At 37.7% G+C, this 26,366-nt stretch overlaps 1 protein-coding gene and 1 long non-coding RNA gene across 2 annotated transcripts; one reads left to right on the top strand and one right to left on the bottom strand.

The window, feature by feature from the left end:
* Positions 1 to 2,411: 2,411 nt before the first annotated feature.
* On the bottom strand, positions 2,412 to 24,747 carry STEAP4 (STEAP4 metalloreductase). The gene is made up of 5 exons (XM_019716389.3): positions 24,621 to 24,747; positions 9,246 to 9,703; positions 8,062 to 8,589; positions 6,623 to 6,787; positions 2,412 to 5,248 (listed from the first exon to the last, which is right to left on the bottom strand). The coding sequence occupies exons 2-5, from the start codon at positions 9,699 to 9,701 to the stop codon at positions 4,985 to 4,987; spliced, it is 1,413 nt and encodes a 470-aa protein (XP_019571948.2). The 5' UTR covers positions 9,702 to 9,703; positions 24,621 to 24,747; the 3' UTR covers positions 2,412 to 4,984.
* Positions 16,264 to 19,054, top strand: LOC148758352 (uncharacterized). Its single transcript, XR_016021075.1, has 3 exons — positions 16,264 to 16,379; positions 17,973 to 18,048; positions 18,999 to 19,054. It is a non-coding gene; the product is annotated as an uncharacterized LOC148758352 (long non-coding RNA).
* Positions 24,748 to 26,366: the final 1,619 nt, after the last annotated feature.

The raw sequence follows: 26,366 nt of genomic DNA, 5'->3' as shown, positions 1-26,366 counted from the left end.
ATATGTTTACTCGGTACACAATGTACTAAGGTGAAACCAGAGAGGAAGAAAACATTTTGCCTTTCAGCTCCTGGAGAAGATCTGTACTCTCCTTGGCTACTCCTTAGAATCCTCACGTTGGGGAGTTTTGCCTCCCTACTTCCGCCTGAAATGAACAAAGCTCTCTTTGATGTAGGAAAGCTTGTGGCCAGACCACAGAGGGAAGATTAAAATGGAAGTTACAACAGAGTTGAACTTCGTGCTGCAACTATAGATCTCACGGCATTACAACCTTATATGATGTGTTAAAATCAACAATAGGCAAATGTGGAGTGTGAAGGATGATAGAGCAAACAAGAATATTTAAAGTGCTAATGAGCTTCTTTGGAAAAAAAAACGTTTCAGCAAAGAGTTCCCAGTGTTTCAGTCGCTCTAGCCTAATGAATCAAAGGGACATTTGGGAGGGCAGCCTAAGTGTCCTCCGTTATACTAGGGTATTGAAAGGGAATGGCCCTGGAGTCAGACTGCGTCAATTCAAATCCCAGCTCTGCCTCTTACAAGCAAAGGCACACCATGTTTTCAAGGCTCAGGTTCTTCTGAAAAATGGGCATAATAAGCGTACGTACTGATAAGAAAAAACTCTGACATGTCCTAAATTAAATTTCAGCATGCTGGGAGGTGGAAGGATGAGACAAGAAAGGTTAATCGGTTAACAACTTCAGGGCAAAACCAACAAAAGACTGCTTACATTCCTGAATGTATGTTGAAATTTTGAATTAACTTCCAGGTGGCTGTTTCTATGATTATCAAAAGAGAATAGCCAAGAGAAGAGCAGGACCACCAGGTTCTGCTGACCACCAGGTGCCTCCGCATCTTGCTTATGCATGAACTACCCAGACTGTTACTCACAACCAGTCTGAGGGAGCAAACACTTCTACCTATGGACTCAGCATACATCCCAGATCATGGCCCACTTCAACTTCTCCCACCCCCTTTAGCTATAGCCAGTGTAAATTCTTTTAAAATAACTTACATCTTTCTTCCCCAAACTTGATATGTTGAAGAGTCTGTTAACTCCAGGATGACTGACGTGTTTGTCTTTTCCACCCATCCCTGCTGCTGGTGATTTAAATTGCATACCCCAGGACCCAGTCCTTTTTCTGGCTAGGATATGACTTAATAAACCCTTTCTTTTTAGAAAAGCTTTTGGCTTTGAATGTTGTATTTTTTTTTTAAACAGTACTTTAGAGAATTGTTATGAGGATTAAATGAGATAATGCATATCAAGTTTTTGGCTCATGCTTTACTCATAATAGTATACCATAAACATCATTAAAAGCTTTCCAAGATTTCATTGTAGCAGAAAACATGTGGAGCTGGTTGGGCTAGGGAGGGTTGCACTGTCCTGCTTGTCCACACTCCCCTTTTCTCTGATCCCCATTCCTTTCTCCTTCACCCTTTATCCTTCTTCTTCCTCATTTGGGTTTTTTACTTGCTTCCTCTTATTTGAGAGTTCAGGGCTTTGCCCTGAGCTTCAGGGAAGGTAATGCATAGAAGAGTAACTTACTCTCTTTCCTAAATTCCACTAAACATATCTTTAAAGGACTTTTCTACATTGTAATGCTAACTCATTGTAGAAAATTGAAGTAGGATCGTATAAGGGTGTTTTTGGTGTGTGTGTATTAGATGGGGGTGGTGTGGATGACGGTTGTGGTAATGGAGAACAAAGCACTTTGACTGCCATTCCACCTTGATTTGAGGAGCATCTTTTGGGTCCAGCATCTTTTGAGCTCACAGAGGTAAATTCATTATATACATTCATCGTTATCATGGCTCTTCTGTCATCTCTGAACAATAAGCACCTGAAAAACTCTTTAGTGCAATTTCTAATTGAAGTAGCTTTTAAGTAGGGGCTTTTCTATTTGCTTCTAGCTTACTCTCAGTGGACAGTCCTCACTTTATCAGTTTTTGATTTGCTTTTTAAAGAGGGATAACACCCTTCAGGGCTGCAACTGTCCAGTTGTGCAGGGAGTTTAATGTCTAGTCCCACAGGCTGAAATCCAACCTGAAGTCAGTCCACTCATCAAGTCATTAGCCCTGTCCGGGTGGCACCCAACTGGAGGCAGGAAAGTCCAGTGTGGGATAGTATACTCAAACCCATCAGTTGGGCTAGCTGATGTGTTCCCCTCTGTGAGGGCAATACTGAAACATGCGAGATATTGGAATGCATCTCCTCGTTGAGGTCAAGCCTATAGTGCAAGAAGCTGCAAATCCATTAGTGTGCTTTAAAACCCATGTATTGCCTTCTTTTCCTTATCCCTGAAGGGAGGTATTTTAATTCCAGATGCTGGAATTACTGTGGTTCAAAATCTTTCCATCACTGTCTTTGTAATGCCGATGAGTCAAAACCGGAGTTAAACAAAACTAGAAAATATTTTTAAAATAATGTTTAATGAGTACATTCACAAAAATCATTTTTTTAACATGGGGGAAACATACAAAAATAAAAGGTCTATGAACTTAACAAAAATTTTCCTAGAATACAGGAAATAAACCAACAGTGAAGACTTTAGTCTAACTCTTTTATGTAGAACAGTTTGTATCTGTTAAAAAGAATACAGTACAGTTCACTCAATGCACCAATTTCTTTCTCAAACTCATTCTTTTCACTTTAAGTAAACTGGGAAGAGTTGGCTGTATTAAGATAATCAAATTGGTTTGACGCTTTGGTGAGGAAAGAAAAAGGAAATTGGCTTCTCTGGTCAGCTGGTGGGGTTCAGAGTCTGCGTTTGAGGCCGAGGGTCAGGCCCGGCAATGCAGTGCTGTGTTCAAATCACCGGGGGGCGCTCTTTAACTTCTGGCCTTATAGATAGCTTTTAATTAACTACCCAGGTAGAGCATTTTTACTAGGTTATAAAAGTAGAGTCCATTTTACTCCAGGAAAGTTTTTGTACCGTGGTATTTTCTATTTTTAGTGATGAACTGTGACCCAGTAAAAACCTATTACTGTTTTACTATTACTCTTTTGCTTGGTGGATCAAGGATAAATTAATGGATTATATGTTACGTGTATCTTCTCAATGAACACAAATTGAAATACAAAACAAAATCTATGCGGGTATCATGAAACCAACACCCTCATCCAATGCCGATGATATTGACAAGATCACTGTAGAAATAATTTGGCAATATATAGCAAATACTATTAAAAGTTCTTTAATTTTGTAGTCCTGATTCTTGGCAAGTATTCTGAGGAAATCATTTAAAATATGGGAAAAAGTTGTAAATGCTAAGACAGTCTCTGAAATGTTGTTTTACTAAAAAATGATTATAACCTACATGTTTAATTAGGGCAATGGTTAATAAATGTGCATTTGAAGTAATATTATGCAGCTACTGATTAAATAATATACCATGCAAGTAAGAGAACAAAGACACCAATATGTTACATGAAAAGGAAGGGTATAAAATTGAATATACAGTATAGATAGAACTATTTTCAAACAGTTTTATAAAAAAAACTATCCTGGATTATGGGTGGTGTTTTAATATACTTTAATCATTTTGCATAATGTCCTGTAGAATACATGATAATGAAAGCAAAGAGAGAGAGAGAGAGAGAGAGAGAGAGAGAGAGAGAGAGAGAGAGAGAGAGAGAGAGAGAGAAATGGTATTGATAGAGCAGGTAAAAAAATGTCAAACCCAAAGCCTTTTGGCTATTTCAGTATGTGGGAAGATCTTGCAGAAATCTCCTTTTAGCTCCATGTATGAGCCAGTAAGGCTAATCCTGCTGAATGTCGTCTTGGAAATGGGACTATTAGCACCGAAAAACAGAGAGAATCATCTTGCATTCCACCAAGAATTTGAGAAAGAACCAAGTCTCATATTACAACTACTGTTCACACCTCTCTGCCTTAACGAACATGCTCCAGAATCATCTGGAGGGCTTGTCTGCCCTAAGACTTGCCATAATTCTTTCTTATCTGTACGTCAGTCACTCTTACACTTTCATTATTCATTTAATTTCACTGCTTAAAATTATAATGAACTATGCTAAATTATAGAAGCTATTCTTTTATACTAGAAATTCATTTCACAGATGATTACTATTGAATAATATTTGGAATACATTATTTACAAAGCATACCACAATACCTAAATAAAAGTAAACCTAATCTGATGCAATTTTACAAAAACTTATTTAGCTTGCTGTCCAAAATTCTGGTTTCTTTGAACTTTTTGTGCAAGGGCCCTTATCAACTTTTCATTGCTTATTGTACATTGAGAAATTCCAAGTGGATATCCCTCAATTTTAACTCAGTCTTTCCTATACCTATTCCTTGTAGAGATGGGATCTTATGACAACTGGATAGATTTGCATATATCCCACCCATGCTTCCAATCAATTGTGATATTTTTGTGTTATAAAACAGTTCTCTACTGTACACCTTTGTATTGGTAAAAGAAAAATCAAAGAGCACATTTAACTACAGAATTCACTAGGGCAATATTTATAATCACATTCATGTCCAAAAAACAAAACAAAAAATTATCTTTTACTTAATTTGTCCCTCTTCTTCAGACTTACTTAATAAAACCCTTATTAGTGGCCACCATCTTACTATTTTTCTCTCTCACTCCATTCAGCTCTTGAACCAGAGAAGGAAGTTGCATGTGTTTCGCCTGGATTTTACAAGACATTACGTTATGCATGGTGCCCACAACAAGAAGTTTATAAGTGTCAAGCCACAAAGTTAATCTGACCTCAGCCGCCGCTGTCTCCGGGAAAAGGAGAAACAGGGACCTGCACTAATTCAACGCTAACCCGAAATAACATGGTGTTCTCTTCCAGCCTCTTCTCAAAGTCAGGCAACATTTCCTTCTCTGTTCAGAGACTTCAGACTGGGGTGGGAGAACAATGCTTTCTGAACTGTGCCTCTTATTCTTCTCTAAACGTACAATACAAAACTCCAGGTTCAGAGGTCAGGCTGAATTGAACTTTGCTTTAAATATCTGTTTTTCCATTTAGTGGTGATTTTGAGAATTTCGTATTCCTTTCCCAGCCCTGGCGGATCCGTGTGAGGGTCTTGTCTACACATGGCAGGATGAGGATGAACTTGATCACCAGCACAGTGCATGGAATGATAAGTGCTAACACATAGGCTGAAGGAAGACACCATCTGAGAATGCTAGGACTGAGGAATCTCTTTCCGCCGTATATCAGAGTGTGGGCTGTGCAGAGGATCAGGGTCAAATAACCCAGTTTGGACTAGAAGCAAGAAACAAAAATATGGACATTAACACTATTTACATTTTAAACCAAGATACTCTAAGCCAATGAAGGATATTTGTCAACAATCACAAACCTTTGAAACCTATGATGTACAGAACACTCTGCTAAGTACTGAAGAAACCATTAACCCTCCTTCAGGATGATAAACATTTCATTTAAAAAAAAAGAAAGATTGTGCTTACAAATGACATGGTGATTTCATCTTAACCTAGTTGGAGCGGAAAGTTTCCCAGGAGTCAACTCTTTTGTGTGAGAATAAAGCACTTACCTTGCCTTCTTCCCCAATGGTAAAATTCTTTCCTTGATCACCTTTTCTGGAGGCCAGACATGAGTAAGACACAGTATGTCCTAGACATTAGTATACATTACTGACTAAAAGCAGATGTTTGCTAATTTCTATCATAATAAAGAGCAACAAGCAAACTTTACTTTTGTTTGCTTGCTTTGGCCTAAACACTCAATGTTTATTTCTGTTTTAATGTCTTATATAAAGATGTTAACATGAGAAAATGTTGACTGCTTTTGGTTGCTGGGACAAACTGTAAGACTTTTGAAATTCAAATAGTTTTATAAAATTCAAACCAAATTTCAGTTACTAATGGTCTATTCTGTTATAGTGGTTCACAGTGAACATACATCAGAACCATCCGGAGGGCTTGTTAAAACAAATTGCTGGGTCACGTGTCCAGAGTTTCTGATTCATTGTGTCTGGGTGGGGCCTGCAGATTTGTGTATCTAACAAGGTACCAGGTGATACTGATGCTGCTGGTGCAGGTACTACACTTTAAGGACCACTGGTCAATAAGAGTATTTACTGACCGCCTTTATTGAGGTGTCTGGTGGTTGATATGTGGGGAAAAAAAAATGTTTTCCTTCTTACAGAACAGCCCTGAGTCTGGTATGATGACAGTTTAGCATATCTTGCTTTCAGAGGTTTTAAACTTTAATATATGCCTTTACATATCAATATGTCCATATTCTAAGGTTGGTTTTCAGAACTAGAAATTTTGTCTTTTGGTTTTTCAGCTTGCACTTAGTACATCTCCAGACACAAAGTTTAACAGTTGTTGATGCTTTTCACTGTATATTCATAGCTGTGGCTGTGGGAGTAGTCAGGAATCTTAGCAAGGGATGCCCTCCTAGGAAGTCAAACCATTATGGAATCTGCCTTTTGGTACCAGAATTTAGCATGTACTAATTTGAACTTGTTTCAGTTGCTATTTTTATGAGATTGCTAGGGAACTGATGGAGCAAAATGAAAATGTATGCATGATAGGGAAGAAAAATGCAAATATTTGTAAAACCAGACTCATTTTGCAGTAAAAGTAGATTAAATCTTGACTTCCTTACCTGCACAAATCGGAACTCTCTCCAGTTGACCATGTTGCTAACTGATGGCAAGGAAGTGATCCCCAAGAGCACAAACAGGAAAAATCCAAGGATTCCTAAAGCCAGGTATGAATCATTGAGCCAGGCATAAGAGGTATTAAATGGATTTTCTGTCTTGGATGTTGCCTAAGAAAAATTATAAGCAACTTTTAAAAATGACATATTTTACGAACTTCCCAAATTTTAAAGGGACTGAAAATAGCTTTGCATGGTTTATTGCTCAAGGCAAATTATATGACATTTCTTAATACTCATTTGAAAATCATTGTAGAGAAAATACACTTAGAACTTATGTTATTGGTAGAAAAAATAATTGGTTCTGCTGGGATTTCATTATAATACTTGACTCCAGGAGTTGTACAGGGAGTTTTAACTGACCCTATAAATCCTAAAACAAAGTAAACATTTACTTAAACCTTGTTTACCATATGGTTTCTTGTTCCCCAAGTAAAACAATGTTCTCAAATGACTACATAAAGATTCTGTTTTTTTCTGCTATTATTTGCTGATAATTCACACATAGTATTCGGGTTCTTTCATGTTTATTATGTTGTAATATATCATCAGGTCTGTCACACCACAGATTTAGAGAAGTCAGGCTCCTGTAATGTGATTCTTGCCCAAGAACCTCCCATGTACCCGTTTGGGAAACAATGTAGAGAAATCCACAGACGCACCATCAATGAGTGACTAACAAATTTTGAGACTGAAGTAAGATTGATCAAAACAATTATTTTCAAACTAGGACTGATGTATAGCACTTCCTCTGGGACTGCTTTTTAGATTCCCTGAGTTGATTCTCTCTGAAGTTTCTGACTATGCAGAATATAGTATCTGACATTTGCTCAGAATTGTTTAGTTTTTGGTGACAACTTCCCACAAGTGAAACATTAATGTATTTATAAGCACTCTTTTGTGAATTTGTTTACATTCCTGTGAAATATGTTGAAACAGCCACCTTAGTTATAATAATGTTGGTTTTGACTTCCAAAAGCAAGTAGCATGCATAAAAATAGAAGCCTGCAAACACACTGGTTTACATTTATTGACTGTTCCCCAAAGGAACTGAAGTAGGTGTCATTAGTTTTCCTGAGACACCAATTCTGTCAGTTTGTCAGGATCCCGGTTACAGGAATGCAGATCTGGACCCAAGTGAACCTGGGAACCTAACTTTCATTCTCAACAGTTGTGTGGGTTCTCAACTGGATTCATTAAAAAATAAAACAAAGCAAAACAAAAAAACAACAAAAAACAAAGAAACAGACATGAGGTATCTAATGGTAGTTACTTTAAAAAACAAAGATGCTTAGAAGAGTGATTTTTTATAATTGTGACATGGAATATGATGTAGCAAGATTCCACTGTAATTTAAGGAATAAAACACAAGTGCATAGATTTACCTGGGAAGCGGTCCTGTTTTGCAACCTCCATCGTACATAATAACGAATAGGAATCACAAGTGTGTAGAGGACGTGAAGGAAGGCAAATCCCAGTGCTATCAAGCCAAGTTGCTTTCTGCAAAGCATCCAGTGGTCAAGCCAGTTTGGGAATCGGCGGAATTTCGTACCTCGGTACAGCTGCAGAATGGCAGCTATAACACCAGGGAGGTAGACCAAGGCAAGCAGTATGAGTGCTGTCACTGGAAAGACACGATTTGGAATGGAAATAGCCAGGCGAAACATGGTATCTTTCTTTTCATAAACATAAGGGTAGATTACTTCCCTTATAACACAGTAAAAAAAGAAGAAGACACACAAAGCAGCAGACAAATAGAAGGGGAACTTCCACATTGGAAATAGTTGCAAGGGGTAGTTTTCGATTTCATTGGCTGCCATGAGCGATCCTTGATCCAATGGAGTCAGTCCCAGAGTACGGACAATATCCACCACTCTCTGCTTGGCTTTGCTGTCATTTCCGCAGACAAACACCTGAGTTAAAGATAATTAATTTTGTATCCTTTCTTTAATAATTATTTGAAAGTTTATACAAGTACCACTCAGAACAAGGACATGTAGTAGTGAACCACTTTTCAAACTAGTATGTTGAATAAACATACTTAAGCAAGATGATGTTTTAAACTAGCACGTGTGTACTGGATAGTTAAGTACGAGGGTTTCAAGCTGAGACTGGTTTTAGGCACATCACACTGATATGAGTTGGTTCTCCACAGTGTGAATAGTTAAATCTTTCTTTTGAATTCGTGGGTGCTTCGTCACTTATGGAAAGTTTCTAATCTCAGTGAATGAATGGAACTGGTTACGTACAAGATAATGGGAGCGGAAAGGATATCCCTCAGCAATTTAGCTGTGTTATTTTTCTCTTACTTGCAAGATGCCTCCAGAGACAGACACCATCGGGTTCCATCAAACTAAACGCTGAGAGTGCAGACAGTGGGAAATAAATAACAACAACGGACTGTCCTAGTTGGTTAAACCCAAGGAAACTATTCATGGAACACATTAGCAGAATGAAATGTTCAGTGGGTGTTTCATTTTGGAATTATATTTTGGAATCTTTGAGGTAAGGGCACATAAAGCATTCACTTTTTAAAGATTGAGAGTGTAAATTCATCATTCTATCTTACCTGCCGACTTGCATCCAGAGCTCCTGACTGGAGAGACCAGGCTGAGATGGTGTTAAATGCTTTTACTACGTGGGCTCTTGGCACCAGCTGAGCAAGGTACTCTGCATTAGATTCTGGGTACTGATTGATTTTGAGGTTGTTGCTGACGTCGACCAATATTTTCTCACTGAGAATCTCAGTTAGTTCTGTCAGAAAGTCATAATGCTCCCGATGGATTGTCAGGATGATGATGTCAGATTTCTGAGCCGCTTCTGAATAGCTCAACACCTCTGCACCACTGGGCAGCAGACTGGACATCCGGGGGTTTCGACTTCCGAAAACAACAGAATAACCACACTGGAGCATTTTAAGTCCCAGTGACCTTCCAAAATCACCGGTTCCAAAAATACATATAGTCTCTTGCTTTTCCGAAAAATTCTTATAAAGAGGAAGTGCATCTGTAGAAGTTTTCTCCATCACTGAAAGATAACACAAATACCCAACAACATATGAATGCTTTGGACATGGCAAAATTAATGAGAATTATCTCCAGGAAATAGTGGTTGACTGATGTTGTTCAAAGCTTCTAATGAATTAGATGTATTCCTCACAAAATTTGGAAGGAGTAAAAATTGTCATACATATTCTTCTATGTGTTTCATTTAACAAAATTATTGGTGAAAACTTCTGTCAGATAAAGAGATATAGTAAAAAACCAATCCACTTACCGGTGGATGTTTTAAACTATGGACATGTTTTGCATTGATATTATATTTATCGAACACTTAGTCCCAAAAGTTCTCAGTCTGCCTGGCTATCCCCTCACTTCTTCTCTATTCTTTCACCCTAATATATTCTTCTTCTGTCTCTTATATTGTGTTGAACACTACAAGCAAAATACAGATTTGATCAAGTTGCCAGTGTCCTGTAATGAAATGGATGATGTCTTTATTGACATAGTCTCACTTAGATCATATTAATTACTGCAAAGATAGAGTGATTCTGGTTTCTATTTTGAGTATTTGGCAACCACATTCATTTATTCTAACCTTCCATAAGATTTTTTTTTTTTTTTTAATGCAGATATTGAATACACAGTACTTTTTGTTGTTGTCCTTCTTACTAGTGGTGTAACCTTGGGTAAGTGGGTAAGTGACTCAGACTCTTTGTGTCTCAGTGTCGTCATCTTTAACGTGAAAGACTGATAGTACCTGCTTTACAGACATTGTAAGGATCAAATTAATTAATGTATCTTAAAGCAATTCTTAAGACATAGTAAATGAGCTGTTAATAGTTTACTTACTAACCTATTAATTATCTAATTAATCAACCTATTAATTATCTAATTAAGTAATCTTTGTATAAATTCTGTAAATTAAGGGTTAATTATGCTTCTATAACTGCGTTTATTGGAAATACATAAAATTTATCTGAAACATCATTTAATAATTCTTAAGAAGCTTCTGCTTTCCCCACTTAGTTTTTTAATAAATAAAAGCATGAAATAGCTTTATCAAAACATAGATGTAAAAACAGCTCAAGTGTGAATTTCTCTCATTTGTAATCCTTTCACATTTTACTTGAATATTTCTCTCTTAAAATGCAGCTTGGCAATCCAATGTCACACACTTGGGCTGTTTTCCCAACCATTAAAATTTATTTTCACTCTGAAATCTTCAGAAGATACAAAACCACTAATGAGATATTAAAATATCACTGGCTGACATAGAACGAAATATAGTTATTCCATTGGGCAGCTAGTTTCTCCTCATCAAGTTATCGAAGTTCTAAGGTTGATAATTGTGTTGGCCACGTCTTGAACTTCACATCAAATCCTCCTGGTTCTATTTCCAGTCCTTGGGCAAGAACTGAGCTTTGCTCAGATTCCACTGCCTAACAGTGGCTCACTTTGGGGCCTCACATCTTGCATCTCTTGATTCTTGCTCTGGGGCTTTTCTGATACCTGTGTCTGCACAGCACTCAGACCAATGAGGGTTGGCTTCCCCTTTCATCTTCTGGCACACAGTTCTGACAAATTCCATAAGTTTCATGAAAAAGTCCCCGTAGATCAGAGCACCACCCATCTGTAGCAGTGGCCAGCTTCATGCCCTCTTGTCCCATCTTTCCCGCCTACTCTGGTTTATTCACTTTGCCCCTCACTCCTGCTCCCTGTAATTACTTCCCTAATAAACCATCTGCACACAGCCTTTGTCACAGCTCTGCTTGCAAATCAACCCAGGATAATACAATATTTTGATTATTTTTTTTCATGGAAAAAGGAAAATGATCAGACCTACGGTTACCAAAACTAGGATAACAAACTAACATGTAAAAATAAAAAGTTAGTAATTATTTGGAAGAATTGAATCTCAAACTCTTGGAAAATATCCTAAAAATAGGAGTACATAAAAATGAGATGTATGCATACTCTAAACCACAAAGGAGATCAAGTCGAGGGTGCATTTTACAGTAAGTACTACATAAAGAAGGAAGTTACACCCATTTCGTACTATTTGTAACTCAAAAAAAAAAAACCTGTCTGTAAACATGAATTTATGGAAGCAGTGAGATTTCTTGCTTAAAGACTTAAAAAAAGTTTTCTAATCCTATTTTCCTCCTAGATGTAGGATGAAAGAAATACAGCAAATAAGAAAGGTGGCAAACAGGAAGCAGAGTTATTAAGGGAAAGATGGGTTAAAATAGATAAGACATAACATAGTGGTCTCCTCTCTTTCCCTCAGTTCTTTATAAACCTCAGTTGCATAACAGGAAACACAACAAGAATAACAAGAATAACTCCTGATTTGGGAAATCTCCAGCACTGGTTTTGCCTCCTATAGAAGCAATTCCCAGAGAGGTGAGCCAAGACAGGTAAAGTGATCCCACAAGGGTGTTTGTAGAGATTAGAGATGGGCAACCAGTGACGCAGATGCAAAGATGACTGTGAAAGACATGGTAGCAGCCACCACTGAAATGCTTGTGTGTGTGTGTGTGTGTGTGTGTGTGTGTGTGTGAGAGAGAGAGAGAGAGAGAGAGAGAGAGAGAGAGATAAGAGGGCCCAGGTGTGGAGTCTTGCCCATCATCTCCGTCTGTCTGCAGATCCCACCCCAGGCCTTGGGCACCTGAGGCAGCCTTCTTCTGGGATGTTAAGGTAAGTCTACTGTGTGTGTGTTTTCCTTCTCTCACGTCCCAGAAGTCAGAGATCAGAGGCCTAGGCCACTTACAGCTTCAGTGGATTTTAGCATTATTAAAACTATGGACATGTCCAAACAGGATTACAAAATTTGCCTATTTTAAATGCTTATATGTAACAAATCAGTGCTATTAACAAAAACCAAGTCCTTTCACTTGAAATAATTATATATTTAGGGAAAGTTATAAAGCTAGTACAAGAGGTTTCTGTGCGTCCTTCACCATTTCCTGTGATGATGGAAAAAAATAAAACGGGAAAAGCATTGCTAGGAGAGTCACTTTATATAAAATAGAGTCAGGAGGGTATTAGAGAAGTGGGGCCTGCACACATCTTCTAGCCCAGTTCGCAGAGCTGCTACCATATTAAGTTGCTAAACCTGTTGCTAAACTTTGCTCAGCGGTGAGCTCAGCGCTGACTCATAAACATCCTGAAACAACAATTGCCCTGCAGACACATATGGACTTTTACCTCCTCCTTGTTATTTTCACCACCTTTGTTTGTATATGGGAACTAACCAAACTCTGTTACATGAGCCAGCAGTCCTTCATTTGCATGAAAGAATTACACTGTGGTTTTTACCCTTACAGATCTTTCTTTATTCTCTCTGGAGGCCAAGCTGGGTTGCTACCTAGTAAGTCTGTTTTAGGACTTAAATCCGTTAAGACCCCAAATAAACTTTTAACCTGTTTTACATCCTCATATCTCTATTGGTTAACACCTCCAATGGTTGGTTACATTTTACATAGCTATAGGACAATAGCAAAACTGGAAACTGCATTGGTATAAAGAGTGTGTAAAGTTCTGTGCCATTTTATCCCATATGTAAGTTCACGTGTCCACTAGTGCAGGCAGGCTACAGAACTATTCAGTCATACTTTACCCTGTCTCTGCCTCCCCTAGCCCCTGGCAACCATTCATCTGTTCTCTAACTCTATAATTTTGTCATTTTGAGAATGTTATATAAATAAAACCCCACAAAATGTAACCTTTGTATACTGACTTTTTTTTTCCCTTAGCTAAGGCTCTTGAGATGGACCAAAGTTGGTGCAGGTATCAATAGTTCATTCTTGTGTATTGTCCAATAGTAATGCACGGTATGGCGTTCTTCATTTGCTTATTTGCTACCTATATGTCCTGTTTGGTAAAAAGTCTCTTTATGTCTTCTGCCATTTTCTAAAAGGATTGTTGGTCTTTTAACTGTTGAGTGTTTCTAATTCTTGTATGGTCTAGATATGAGTCTTTTGTAGATTTGTTTTTCAAATATTTTCTTCCAGTCTGTAGACTATTTTCATCTTCCTAACAGGGTCATTCACAGAGCAAGAATTTCTAGCTTTGAAGAAATTCAACACACACACACACACACACACACACACACACACACACAGTGCCAAAAAAATGTATACACATTTTATGAAAGGAAAAAGATATTAAAATTGTAATAATATGTACCAATAACAAAAGATAAATATAAGTCACATTTGACTTCTGCAATTACAAGAGGTGCTCAAAGTGGTTACCATCAGTGTCCAGACACTTCTGATTAAGGCGAACTACTACTTGAGCAACGCTGACCAAAGTGTCCACTTGTATACATTTTTTGGTACCCCCAGTACATATATATATATATATATATATATATATATATATATATATATACATATTATGTATATGTAATATATATATTTATATATTTTTAATTTTTTTTTATATATTAAAATATATATATATATATATATATTTTTTTTTTCTTTTTTTCTTTTTTTCCTTTTATGCATTGTGCTTTGATATCATGTCTAAGAATTCTTCACCAAGCCCCTAGGTCCTGAATATTTTCTCCTAAAAGTTTTATAGTTTTAGGAGGTTTAAAAGTTTTATACTTTACATATAAATCCATTATCCACTTGAATTAATTTTGGTATAAAGTGTGAGGTAGCCAAGGTTATTATCATAATTTTTTTTATTTTTTGGCCTATCAATATCTAATTACTTCCCTAACATTTGTTAAAAAAGATCATCCTTTTTTTATTGAATTGATTTTGCAACTTTGTCAAAAATCAGTTGTCTGCACATGTGTGGGTTTATTTCTGGGTTCTCTGTTCTGTTCCATTGATCTATGATTTAAATGTCCACTCTTGGCCTCTGACTCTAGTTATATAGTGAGTCTTAAAATCCAGTAGACTGATTCTTCCCACTTTATTATTATTATTATTATTATTATTTTTTTATGGACTGTTTCAGATATTCTAATTCCTTTGCCTTTCAATATAAGTTTTAGGGCAATCTTGTTCATACATATATATCATATATGTAATTGTATATTTTAAATCAATGCTTTTTAACATATTCCAAAAATACAATGCAACCTATTTTCTTTGTTTAGGAGATACTCATAGGCTGTATTAAAATATTAATTCATACTAACGCATAATAGCAATGTGTAGATATCTGATAAATGGATGCCAAGTTAAAATTGTATGATGGACTTCTCTCCATCCTAGCAGTGTATTTCTGTGTATGCATAGACTACATTTGGAGAATATATCAAAATAAAATTTTGAAGTCCTTTGTGTATCAGCAGCCAGGGGCAGCCCCCCAGCCCTGGAATAGAACCTGTTCTCCACTCCTCTTAGAAAGACGAAGGTTCAACAACCCAACCATGCCCCTTCTAAAAGGTGTGCTCTTTCTTGCCTTGTTCTTGGAAAATGGGCCATTTGTTTTCCCCTAGCATTTTCACAGAATGAAGAGGAAAATATATAAATATTTATGTATATAACACCATTTGTAGAAGAGAAAGGAAAGACAATCTTCCCCTCTCTCTGGTGCAGCTATGCATGAAAGAAAAAAAATTAGCCTTGAATTAGCCATGAATTCCTCCTATATCTTTTATTCCGAGAAATCCACAGAAAGTACAAATCCAGGAAAATTCTTTTATGTAAAGATTCAAGCTTATTTTCATATATTATTAGAAGTTTTATTTGTTTTTAAGCACACTCAATTTTACATATTTGTACAAACTGAAAATGCAAAATAAAATTTCACTGAAAAAGGTTTGGAGGTAATCATAAAACAACTATAAAAACAAACTATCAACATCACAACACACAATTGTGAGTCATAGAAATAGTGTGCTTGGAGCCATAATGAAATCCTAAGTAGACAAAGAGAAACCCATCCATAGAGTTCGATTTGGAGGGGAATAGGAGGAGAGGGGATACAGCTGGTGGCATGGATGTATCTTCCTGGCTCTCTTTGTAGTCTTTTCATTCAATCCTCAGAGCATCTTAGAACCACTAAGGCTTATAGAATGCAAATACCTCTGCAAAGGATTACACTAGAAATCAATGGTTCTCATTCATCCCTGGTGCACATAAGAATCAGGGGAGAGCTTTTATAAATACTGATGATCAGACTGTTGGCGTGCCTGAATCAATTGGTCTAGGGCAGAGTCTGGACATTATTTTTTTTAAAGCTCCCCAGATGATTGTATTATAGAATCAAATTGCAAACCATTGCCTGTTAGTTTTCAGTTAATGGCCTGCTACAATGCTTCTCTTCCCTGGTCAGCTGAGCAGCTATTAAATGCTACGGTCCCATCTGCTGAGATCTGGATCAGTTGGTCTAAGGGAGAGCCCAGACATTAAAAAAAATAAACCAAACCGAACAATCAATTCTAAGGAGCACCAGCTCTGAGACCCACTGGAAATGGATAAACACAAGGGTATGTTTTTTCGGATAGGAATGGTGGGAGGAGAAAGACCGAAGGAGAACAGGGTGTGAATAAGGTTGTAGGGGGATGCAGAAACATTTCACCTGCTTTATAATTTTCCCTCTAACTAAGCACAGGCTGGGTCTGAGAGGCTAGAGTTCCTATTTTTACGAAAACCAGAGGCAAGCATGTTGTGCCAGCCCCACAAGGATGAGAGTCAAGGAAGCCAGACTCAAGACTTGGTGTCAGACTGCAGGTAAGCTTTGCTCTGTAACCCTCTCAAGGAAACCATGAAGAGTTGCCCTCCATGAGCCACAAAGTTATAGTTTGATCAAATCCACCCACAAATCTGATGGTGCTCTTTAATAGCCACTCTCACACAGTGCTCTACAATGTCTCGTGTATCCTTTGGATGAAACCTTGGTTAAAGACATTCTGTTTCTCTCTCCATTTGATTGTTCATACAAGATTTTGAATTCCTCTGACAGCATCTCCTCTGCGCAGCCTCTCACCCCCCCCCCCGCCCGCCCGCCCCCTTACACACCTTGGTGTGGTAGCACACAAATGGAATGATCTGGCTTGGCAACTTCCAGGAAGTTAGAATACAAATAACAGTTCTAAACTCTGTAAGATGTGACAGGAGTCTTCATTTTAATTTGATGTCTGTAAACAGGACTTGTTTTATTTGTGTGTGTGTTTTTTTAGTCCTTTTGTTTTATTCCTTTTGAATTTCAACTGGAAAGATCTAGATGACAACGTATTTGTAATGAGCAATCAAAAAAAATTTTTTTTCATCATAAGGCTTAGGGGCAGGAGCGAGTTCTGCAACTATGCCAGCCTTCCTGTGATTCAAAGCACTTGTTTAATATATCCCAGGGACAATTGGGAGGCAGAAAATATTTTACAATATGTTTTAGAAACCTTACACTAACACGTGAACTCATCCAATTTACTCACTGAAATGTTTCTGTACTTAGTAAGAGCAAGGATTTTAGGGAAAGCAAACATGTTCATCTTTAAGTGTGTATTCTTTTACTGACAGGTATATATCACTGTAGCAAAACCAAAAGACTGACGGTTTAAAGAGACCACTAATTATAGTTTATAAAAAAATGTATTGTGCCTCTACATAATCAGTGGGTTTTTCTACTAATTATTATTTTTTTATTCCTTCCTTTTGTTTTCTTATTCCTTTTCAATTTCAACTGGAAAGCCCTAGATGACAATGTATTTGTAATTATTTTTTTCTTGTTTTGGACCATTCAATCTTTAGTCTATGTAAGTTATTTGAAAATATAACGGTATATTTCTTATTTTAGCCTTGTAGTTAGAAATAGCTCTGTTAGTAGTAGCCATACAGTGACAGAAATATATCATTTAAAGCTCTTAATCTAAATAAAGAAACCACTGAGGTCGGCTGTTGAAAAACTGATTATTTCAATTGTTTTGTGAGAAAATGTTATGTATCTCATAGAATTTTAATTTACTGATGATTAGTTTTATTGCTATCCATTAGAATGATACAAAAGGAAACAATAATCTTATCTTGTATAGGTTGATCAAGTCACAAGAGCATAACTAAATATAACCTTTACATTAATGCTCTGTGGGGATAGATGCTTCCATGAGAATTGCTAATAATCAGAATTAGCTATGGCATATACTGCAACAAAAATGATTCTGTTAGTAACATTTCATTACCACAGAATTAATTAGCAGGAGAGCAAGGTAATGGGGATCTATGGTATCTATTTTAATTGTACTTAAGGAAAGAATAACATTTATTATTATTTAAAAATTTTTTTACTGATTTTTAACTCAAATATGTTCCTATTTTTATGAAAACCAGAGGCAAGCATGTTGTGCCAGCCCCACAAGGATGAGAGTCAAGGAAGCCAGACTCAAGACTTGGTGTCAGACTGCAGGTAAGCTTTGCTCTGTAACTCTCTCAAGGAAACCATGAAGAGTTGCCCTCCATGAGCCACAAAGTTATAGTTTGATCAAATCCACCCACAAATCTGATGGTGCTCTTTAATAGCCACTCTCACACAGTGCTCTACAATGTCTCGTGTATCCTTTGGATGAAACCTTGGTTAAAGACATTCTGTTTCTCTCTCCATTTGATTGTTCATACAAGATTTTGAATTCTTCTGACAGCATCTCCTCTGCACAGCCCCTCCCCCCTCCTCCCCCCGCCCCCTTACATACCTTGGTGTGGTAACACACAAATGGAATGATCTGGCTTGGCAGCTTCCAGGAAGTTAGAATACAAATAACAGTTCTAAATTCTGTAAGATGTGACAGGAGTCTTCATTTTAATTTGATGTCTGTAAACAGGACTTGTTTTATTTTGTGCTATTATTTTTAAAGAATAGCATGCCAAGAACATGGCACATTGGATACATTTAAAACAGGCACATTGGATACAAAATAAGTTTAAATGGAGTCTATTTTCTATCAGTCAGACTGCTGTAAATATAACAGTAAGGGGTGTCATATAGGTGGGGTACTTACTACCATAAATGTATATTAAAATTAATGTCTGCTTTTGAAATTTTATTTTGAACAGTACCTTGAGTCACCTGGAGCATTCTTTTTTAAAAATTTTTTTTTTAAGTTAAAGTTGACATTCAATATTATTTTATATTAGTTTCAGGTGTACTGCATAGTGGTTAGACATTTATATAATCTATGAATTGATCCCCCCGATTAGACTAGTACCCACCATGTACTATACATAATTGTTGCAACATTATTGTCTATATTCTCTATGCTGTACTTTACATCCCTGTGACTATAATAATATTTCTTTTTAAGTTCTTTGCTGAAATTCTAGTTCAATTAAAAATCTTATTGTTTCACATTTTGATCTCAGCGGCATCAGTCAAGATAATGAAGATTGTTTTCTGATTCCCTGGCCAAGAATTTCATCAGGTAGGTTCATTATCCACTCACTGTCTAGGCTGGTTTAGTTCATGTGATGAAAGCCTGGGGCTCATGACAACAAGGTCAGGGATTCAGTCATGTCTAGGTTAATTTACCTTGACCTCCTTTTACATTCTAAATCCTGAACAACTTCTTACAAACCTGTGGTTCACCAAAGATTCAGTCCTCGGACCTGGATTGTCACCATCAGAAAAACAACTGTCTCTCACTGATTGAGTGGCATTTGGTTTGTAGAAACACATGAGCATTGCTTGTTGGATAATTTGCAGATTGCAACGACCCACTTAATATTTAGTATAAATTAGTAGGTTTTTCTTTTCTAGGACTACTGTAATGATTTAGTCATTTCAATTTTGAGTTAACTTTGTTTAAACTAATTTCCTCGGACATCATTTATCTTCACATTAAGACCACTAGAAATTATCTAGATGTTGGATAACTACCAAATCAGTTTGGGGGTAGAGCAGTTTCACTGTGGATCTGATCCCACTCCTCAAACCGTGCTGCTGAGGGAACTCCATTCTGCTTACAAGTATGTCCTTATCATTTTTAGAAATCTCCTGGAGGTGGTTCACACGTTCTTATGAATATAGTCTCCTTCATCTTATTTTGGGTACCATTTTTTGTCCATTTTTAATCTGGCTCTCAGAGGCAAGAGTTCCTCCCAATGGCCATATCGCCTCTAATGTTTGTCAAGATCAGCTCCAACTGTGGGACCTGATCTGGCCTTGCAGCTCCTCTGTTTTTTACCTCAGGAGAGAAAGTACTCTTCCCCCTTCTTGTGTTATACTCTGGTAGGTCTGAGGGCAGTGCTTGTTGATAAATTTTTTTTAAGCAAACAGCTCTTTTAATTACTAGGTTTTAAATCTCAGCTCATTTTAATGGTGTGGTTGAAGCCAGCTCGCTGGCTAAAAGTTTGAAATAAGCTATGAGGGGAGTTTTCACACTATGAAAATCAGCAGATGCTACAAATCAGGACAGCTTTTTTTCTTAGCGCTGTTTACCAGCATGCCACTGACTCTTTCTCTATTGCTCATCCTTTTTCCCCTGAGACTCTGGCATGTGACCGTGGAAATGGCAAAATAATTGGGCTGACAGGATGATACATTTTTCTAATTCTGACTCTTCACCTTAGGCCTAAATCTCTTTCCTTAGGGGCCTCCCTTCTCAGAAGACTCCTAGATTCTTAATGAAAACAGAATCCATGTGGATCCCTTTACCCCAGCAAATGTCCCAGACTCTTCCCCACTCCACACATGGAGTTAAGACAATTTGAGCCGTAAATCTGTTACTGCTGCTAGAGTCTTGATTCTCTCAGGGAGATAGATACAGGACCTCTTTGTGTATCCCCATCCTCAAACACAAATCTTCCAATTTTCCAGACATGCCTCAAGAAAAATAAAAAACAGAAAATAAACAATAAAAAACCCTGATATTATAATTTGGGATCTCAGTCTAGGATAGCCAATATTTTCATTATTAAGTGCAATGAATCACTTACCAACCTGCTAATTGCTTCCCCCCCCCCCCCCCATTTCCCATACCACCCATGTCAGGGCAATTAAATAGGATGAAAAAAATCATTTCAGTACTTGGATACTGAAGTAGTTTAGTACTGGAGAATAACTAGAAACATAATAATTCTTTATAAGAATGATTTAATATAACTTAGTTCTTTTGACGTAGTCAATAGGCTTTATATCTTATGTCTTCAGACATTAACGAAAGGCTAAAATGCTTTTACTTAAGTTAAACTAATTAAAACCTTTAGAAATTCAATATTCTAATTTTCATGACCTCGGTTAAGTATCTTACTTGCATTATGTCACTCTTTAAAATGAATTACTCTTTAAAATGAATTAGACTCCAAAGTATTATAGTTACGAATTTATTATGAAACTTACCCAGTATAGCATCACAATAGGTTTACTAAAATTAAGGTGAATGAGAAGAAACACCAAGGTGTTTCTCCTTTTCAAAAACAATTATCTTAATTTCCACTATTTACTTTATATGTACTGTACAATACAAAGCAATCTCATGCTTCTCCCCAAATGGCAGATTGTTGAAATCTGGACACTTGACTCTATGAACTAGTACAGTACGGCAGACATCCATGCTCATAACCTACTATGCCCATGATGGTCAGCATCTTCCAAAAATAAAAATTAGAATTACCAACAATATCTTGGTAGAATTTCATGTTTTGACGGATTTATTGAAGAGCCTCTCTGTGCTATGCAAGAGGCATAAAGTGATAAATGAGACTGGTCTGATCTTCAGGGGGCTCCAGGCTTGGGGAGGATGTAGACACATGATCAAACTGCTACAACACAGTGTGTGACGACCTGAGCAGAGGAATGTGCAGAGTGGATCCCAGACCAGAGAAGGGGCACTAATCTGCCTGGGAAACAGGGCAAGAAAGTTTACCTAAGTCTGGGCAAAATTGCTTCAGCCACCAATTAACTGGCTCAAAGCTGTTTCCACACCCTGTAAAAAGATCAGGTGTAAATGAAAGATGCATAATCAGTGTCTGCTGTTAATTCCTCCTCCTATTCCCGTGCTCCTCAGTGTTAATGCAATCATGCGCAATGAAGACCTGATTGGAGCCCCGGCTCTGTTCTTAATGCCATTTTCCCCTTCAATATTCTTTAGAGCTAAGGCAAAAGAGACTATCGAGTTTGTGTTCTAATAACCCTCTAGGAGGTATGCTATACAGTTACATTAAAACACCTCTTAGCTTTCTTTTTATTCAGAATGATAGTTCCTAATTTTTCAAAATTACCTTTTGCACACATTTCCTTACTTGTAAGATGAAAATTGAACTTTATTTCATCCTGACATTAGGATTGATCATGAAATCTACTTTTAAAATAAATATATTTCTCTCAAAACTTTTCAGAAATACGTGACTGTCCAAGTACAATATGGTAAGACCCCTTCACACATGAATACACTCTCCTAGAACATTGTGGAAAAGCATTTAGATTAGGATGTCAATGGCCTGTCTAGTTAATTAAAGTAGAAATACTTCTTTTAGTAGAATACTGCGTTTTTTTTCTGCTGCGATGTATTTCTGAAAGATGATCTTCAAACAGAGCAAACATTCTTTGTTCTTTTTTCCTTAATGATTTTGGAAGAATAGATTGTTCATATGTATAAGCCAAGTCTGTTTTCTTATCAAGCATTGTTTTAAGCGTTAATTACCCTTTAGTTATTTACCTATTTTATTCCTTCCAACACTGATGTCTTCTCAACAAAAAAACAAGTGTTGATTCAAATCATTTTGGAAATTACTGAAAAGAGGTTCAAAATTTCTTGACTAGGTCTAACACATCGTATGGTACTACTCGGGAAGTCTTCATAATTAATTAATGACCCATTCTCTTTGGATGTACAAAAAAGTAGACTCCAACAGGTGACTTCAGAGGTCTTGTCTTTGTAAATCTTATTTCTATTATCTCTGGCTTAACTACAACTTAAAAAAAAATCCCACCCAGAAAACCTTATTATCCCAGATTTTCACAGTAGGAATTATAGATAGATGTGGATGCAGAAACTTAACAAATAAGAGGACAATTCCTCCTAAGAGGACAATTCAGAGGAAATTAGCTACAAGGTAGCCTAGCAAGTCTTCAAGTTTGAAGGGTGATTGTATCTTTGTTTTGCCGGTAGCTTTTTAGCCTTCTTAAAATTCTAAAAGGAAATGATTTCTAAACAGCAGTTGATAAAAGATTTAAATGACTTACAAAGAGAACTAGATGGTGAGGATCATGAAATCCTGAATTGTGTTTCTGAGGGTGACTGCAGCAAAGCCTACTTGGGAGACCTTAAAAGGAGTATCCATATCCTTTTAATAATGGCATTAATAAAAGTGATGTAGAGGTCCCTCAGGAAACAAGGAAATCCAGAGTGACTGCTCAGGGTTTCTTCAATTTTGAAATTCTATGACAAAACATCTTTTTTTTTTTTTTTTTTTTTTTTTTTTTTAACTATTCAGAACAAGGCTCAAGGCCCAGAGTTTTCAATTTACTAACAGGGTTATACAAATTTATTTGGTTACTTCTAACAATGGTTAGCAAGCTTAAGCAAGGCAGAATTCTGAAAATTGTTCTCAAGTTAGGGGTCAGGCCTTATACACGCCCATCCTCAAGTTTCTATGTGAACTTCAGCAGAACCATAAACATTGCCAAAAGGAGACAGTGCCATGACCCAATGTCTCTATGCACATGTACCATTTACTTTAAAACCTCGAAGCCTGATAAATAGGGAGTGCTTCATCCTGTTTTATGGGTTGGCGGTGTATGCCATGCAGGTAGAATACATATAGGTAGAATTTCATACTGTGCTAAATCACAGCATTCTGAAAAACTTGGGGCCTTGCAAAAGGCCATATCTCAAAAAAGTCACTGCTTCAAAATAAATCTGCCATTTTATAAAATTACACCTACTGTATCAGAAAAAAATGTTCTTTCGTGTGAGTGACATTTATGAGACTGCCATTTATAGGGAATAGGACATTCTCACATAGCAAGGCTGAAGAATGGTTTTGAAAGCTGAAAGTACTCTGAATGATAAATGTGGTAGAAGTCTAAGATACTTATGTGGGAAGAGATTCTCTCCATAGCTGGGTAGTTTCCCTATAAAAATGAAACCTGTATTGCTATGAAGAGAGTAATTGCTCAGTTATACTTATAGCATTAATAAGATTGTCAAACCCTCAAGCAACTTTAGTCATGGATTTTCACCTTGTTAGAGTTGGACTTTGTAGATCGTCTGGTCCAATAGTCCTTTATTTTACACATGTGGAAACTGAGTCATTAAGCTTCTGGTTAGAACTAGGAAGATAATTCTCCAACCCCCATGTCCATTCTCCAACCAGTTCACTTTCCATCACACCAGTCATCTTTTAAAGAAAGTTCCTGAATTACCATCCAGAGAAAGAACTACCTTCTTACAGCCTCTGAACAAACAGGGAACCAAGGTTTTATTTCCTCTTCACAATAAATTACATTTCAAATAACATTTCTCTGGAAAGGCAATCATGGAACTACAGAAGGAAACTTAAATCAAAATCAAGAAGGGAAGTGGTTGCAGATCTCAGGACAAATTTTAGCTCTTGGTCAAGAAGTGACCTCAGATCTGAGACTGTGGAAACTGCCCAAACCACATTCTTCCAGGCTCCCTTCTGATGGGCACTACACGATTGTTCTTATCCAGAAATAAGAGAGGAATCCAAATCCCTAAGTCTTATTCTTTCCTACTTCTCTGGACTTCTCTGCACCGTGGGGTAGAGATGAGAGATAAAACGCCAGGAAGCTAGACGCTTGCTGAATTCCTTCACTGATCCAGCGACACCGCTGGGTGGCTTTTCCTAGAGAGGGATGCAGGGGCGCACACTGGGGAGTTTGCAAGCACGTTCTTCCCAGTGCGAGAGGGCTTGGTGAGTGGGGTCCTGAAAGCAGGGGCTCCAGGTAGGCTGAAGCAGGTAAGGGAGGGGGGTCCTGTGGCGAAAGGTACAAGGCTAATAATAGCCAGCAACGTGACCCACCTGCGGGAGGGGTGCTTCCAAGCGGCTGTGGTCTAGGGCAGCTGCAGCCGGGAGCGCAGCCACGAGCCTGGCTGGGACAGAGCGACACAGCCTTGCTCCAGCTCAGCGCTGTGGCTCGCGCTCTCGCTGGCTTAAGAAGGCAGAGGGGGGAGGGAGGACCCACTAGATTTCGTAAGAGAAAGGGTGAAGAAAGAGTTTTCAGGAAGCGTTCAAGTTGGGAATCCCGGGCAGCTGGAAGGACCAGAACTTCCCGTTCTGCCACTGCAGCTTTCTTTCCTCCAGATGTTGCCCTCTGATCTTCCTGGCAGGGAGGTTTTTAGGGGTTTTCCCGAGTCCTTAGGATCTGTGCATTCCTGGCAGATTGCGGTTTGGAGAGGCTGAAAAGGACCTCTTTACTGAAGGAGCAAGAGGGCCCTCTTTGAGTAGCTGAGAAAACACCACTTGGTGGATGGCAGCTTCTAGGTATTTCTCTTGATGCCATCTTGTCTCAACGTAAAAGGTGACATATTTCCCCTCTGCTTGGAAGCCCTGGATTCTTCTGGCGCTCGTAGCTTGGATGATTTAGAATTTGGAGGTTTTAATTTAGGTAGATTGAATCATTTAAAAGAAACAAGCCAAGCAAAAGAAAGGGATGATGTTCGGGATACCTTATTGTTGATCTGTATCTATAGCTATATAATATTGAAGAATAATATGCAATAATATATATTGCATAATTGGATTGATATGTCTTTCTATATTGGAGGAGCTTAAAAGCCGCAGCTATGGTGGTTTAAAGTTTAACTAATGATAATAACCTATGAGGCAAAGCACTGCCAAACTCTGTGGTCCAGAACCCAGAGTCCTGCCAATTGGTCTCTCAGCCATCTCTGGTCTTAAGTTCCATGGCATGCTTGCCAAGGTCCAGATGTTCAGCCTTACCGGAGGCCTCTTCCCAGCACTTCTGTCAACTTTCCCTTTGCTTGGATAGTAGCTCTCCCCAGAGCATCTCATGGAGTCAGCTCACATTCCATGTCTTCCAAGAAGTCACAAGCTGCAATTAATCTTTTATTTTTCCATATAATGTAGTTTATGCTTCTAATACAGCGATAGGGAAAATTGCCTCTTAAAAGAGTTATCACGTATGTATCTCCTCTCCTGAACTGCAAACAGTAAGGGTTAATCCTTTTCAGCCTGGAATTCTCCTAGTACACCTAGTACAGTGCTTTGCATATAATAGGCACTCATATTTATTGCGCTCATTAACAAATCTACTGCCAATTATTACAGCTTGCAACAAGCTCATCTGATAGTATTCGCTGGCCAAGGAAGAACTTAAAAAGGTATTCATTAATTTTATGGCATCAATTTTCCCAGTTTGAAAACTGATAGAGTGAGAGAAGTTTGTGGAACTAGGAAAGAAAGCCTCCTGGTGTGGCCCGAAGAGGCCTCATGGTTGGTCAGTACAGTTTTGGTGACTTGCCCCTTGTCTAGCATCTTGCTCTAAGCCTTGTGGGCACAGACACTTGATTCTTAGCACACTGAACCTGATACTTAAAACTGGGATGCTGATTTGTTGTCAATGGGCTATAAAGCAAATAGTTACTGTGAAAATACAGGACCAGACATTCTATCTATCACATTCCCTCCTTGAGGGCATATCCCATGGAAACCATTTTATGCAGAAGGCTGCTTCCTAAACAGTGAAGTGAGTTATAAGATTCAAAGGTTGCTGGCATTTGGCCATCTACTATGCAAACCATGGTG

Source organism: Rhinolophus sinicus, chromosome 4, assembly GCF_057876585.1.
Source record: "Rhinolophus sinicus isolate RSI-liver-muscle chromosome 4, RSI-T2T, whole genome shotgun sequence".
NCBI classification, from domain to species: Eukaryota; Metazoa; Chordata; class Mammalia; order Chiroptera; family Rhinolophidae; genus Rhinolophus; species Rhinolophus sinicus.
This window is presented reverse-complemented; position numbering and strand designations above follow the sequence as displayed.

What these genes read in the sequence shown, in the direction of transcription:
- STEAP4 (XM_019716389.3), bottom strand. Translation starts at nt 9,701, where the DNA reads ATGGAGAAAACTTCTACAGATGCACTTCCTCTTTATAAGAATTTTTCG. An exon ending in CTCTGGATGCAAGTCGGCAG is followed by an intron (nt 8,590 to 9,245) that starts GTAAGATAGAAT and finishes TCTTTAACTCAG; the next exon opens with GTGTTTGTCTGCGGAAATGA. An exon ending in AAAACAGGACCGCTTCCCAG is followed by an intron (nt 6,788 to 8,061) that starts GTAAATCTATGC and finishes AATTTTTCTTAG; the next exon opens with GCAACATCCAAGACAGAAAA.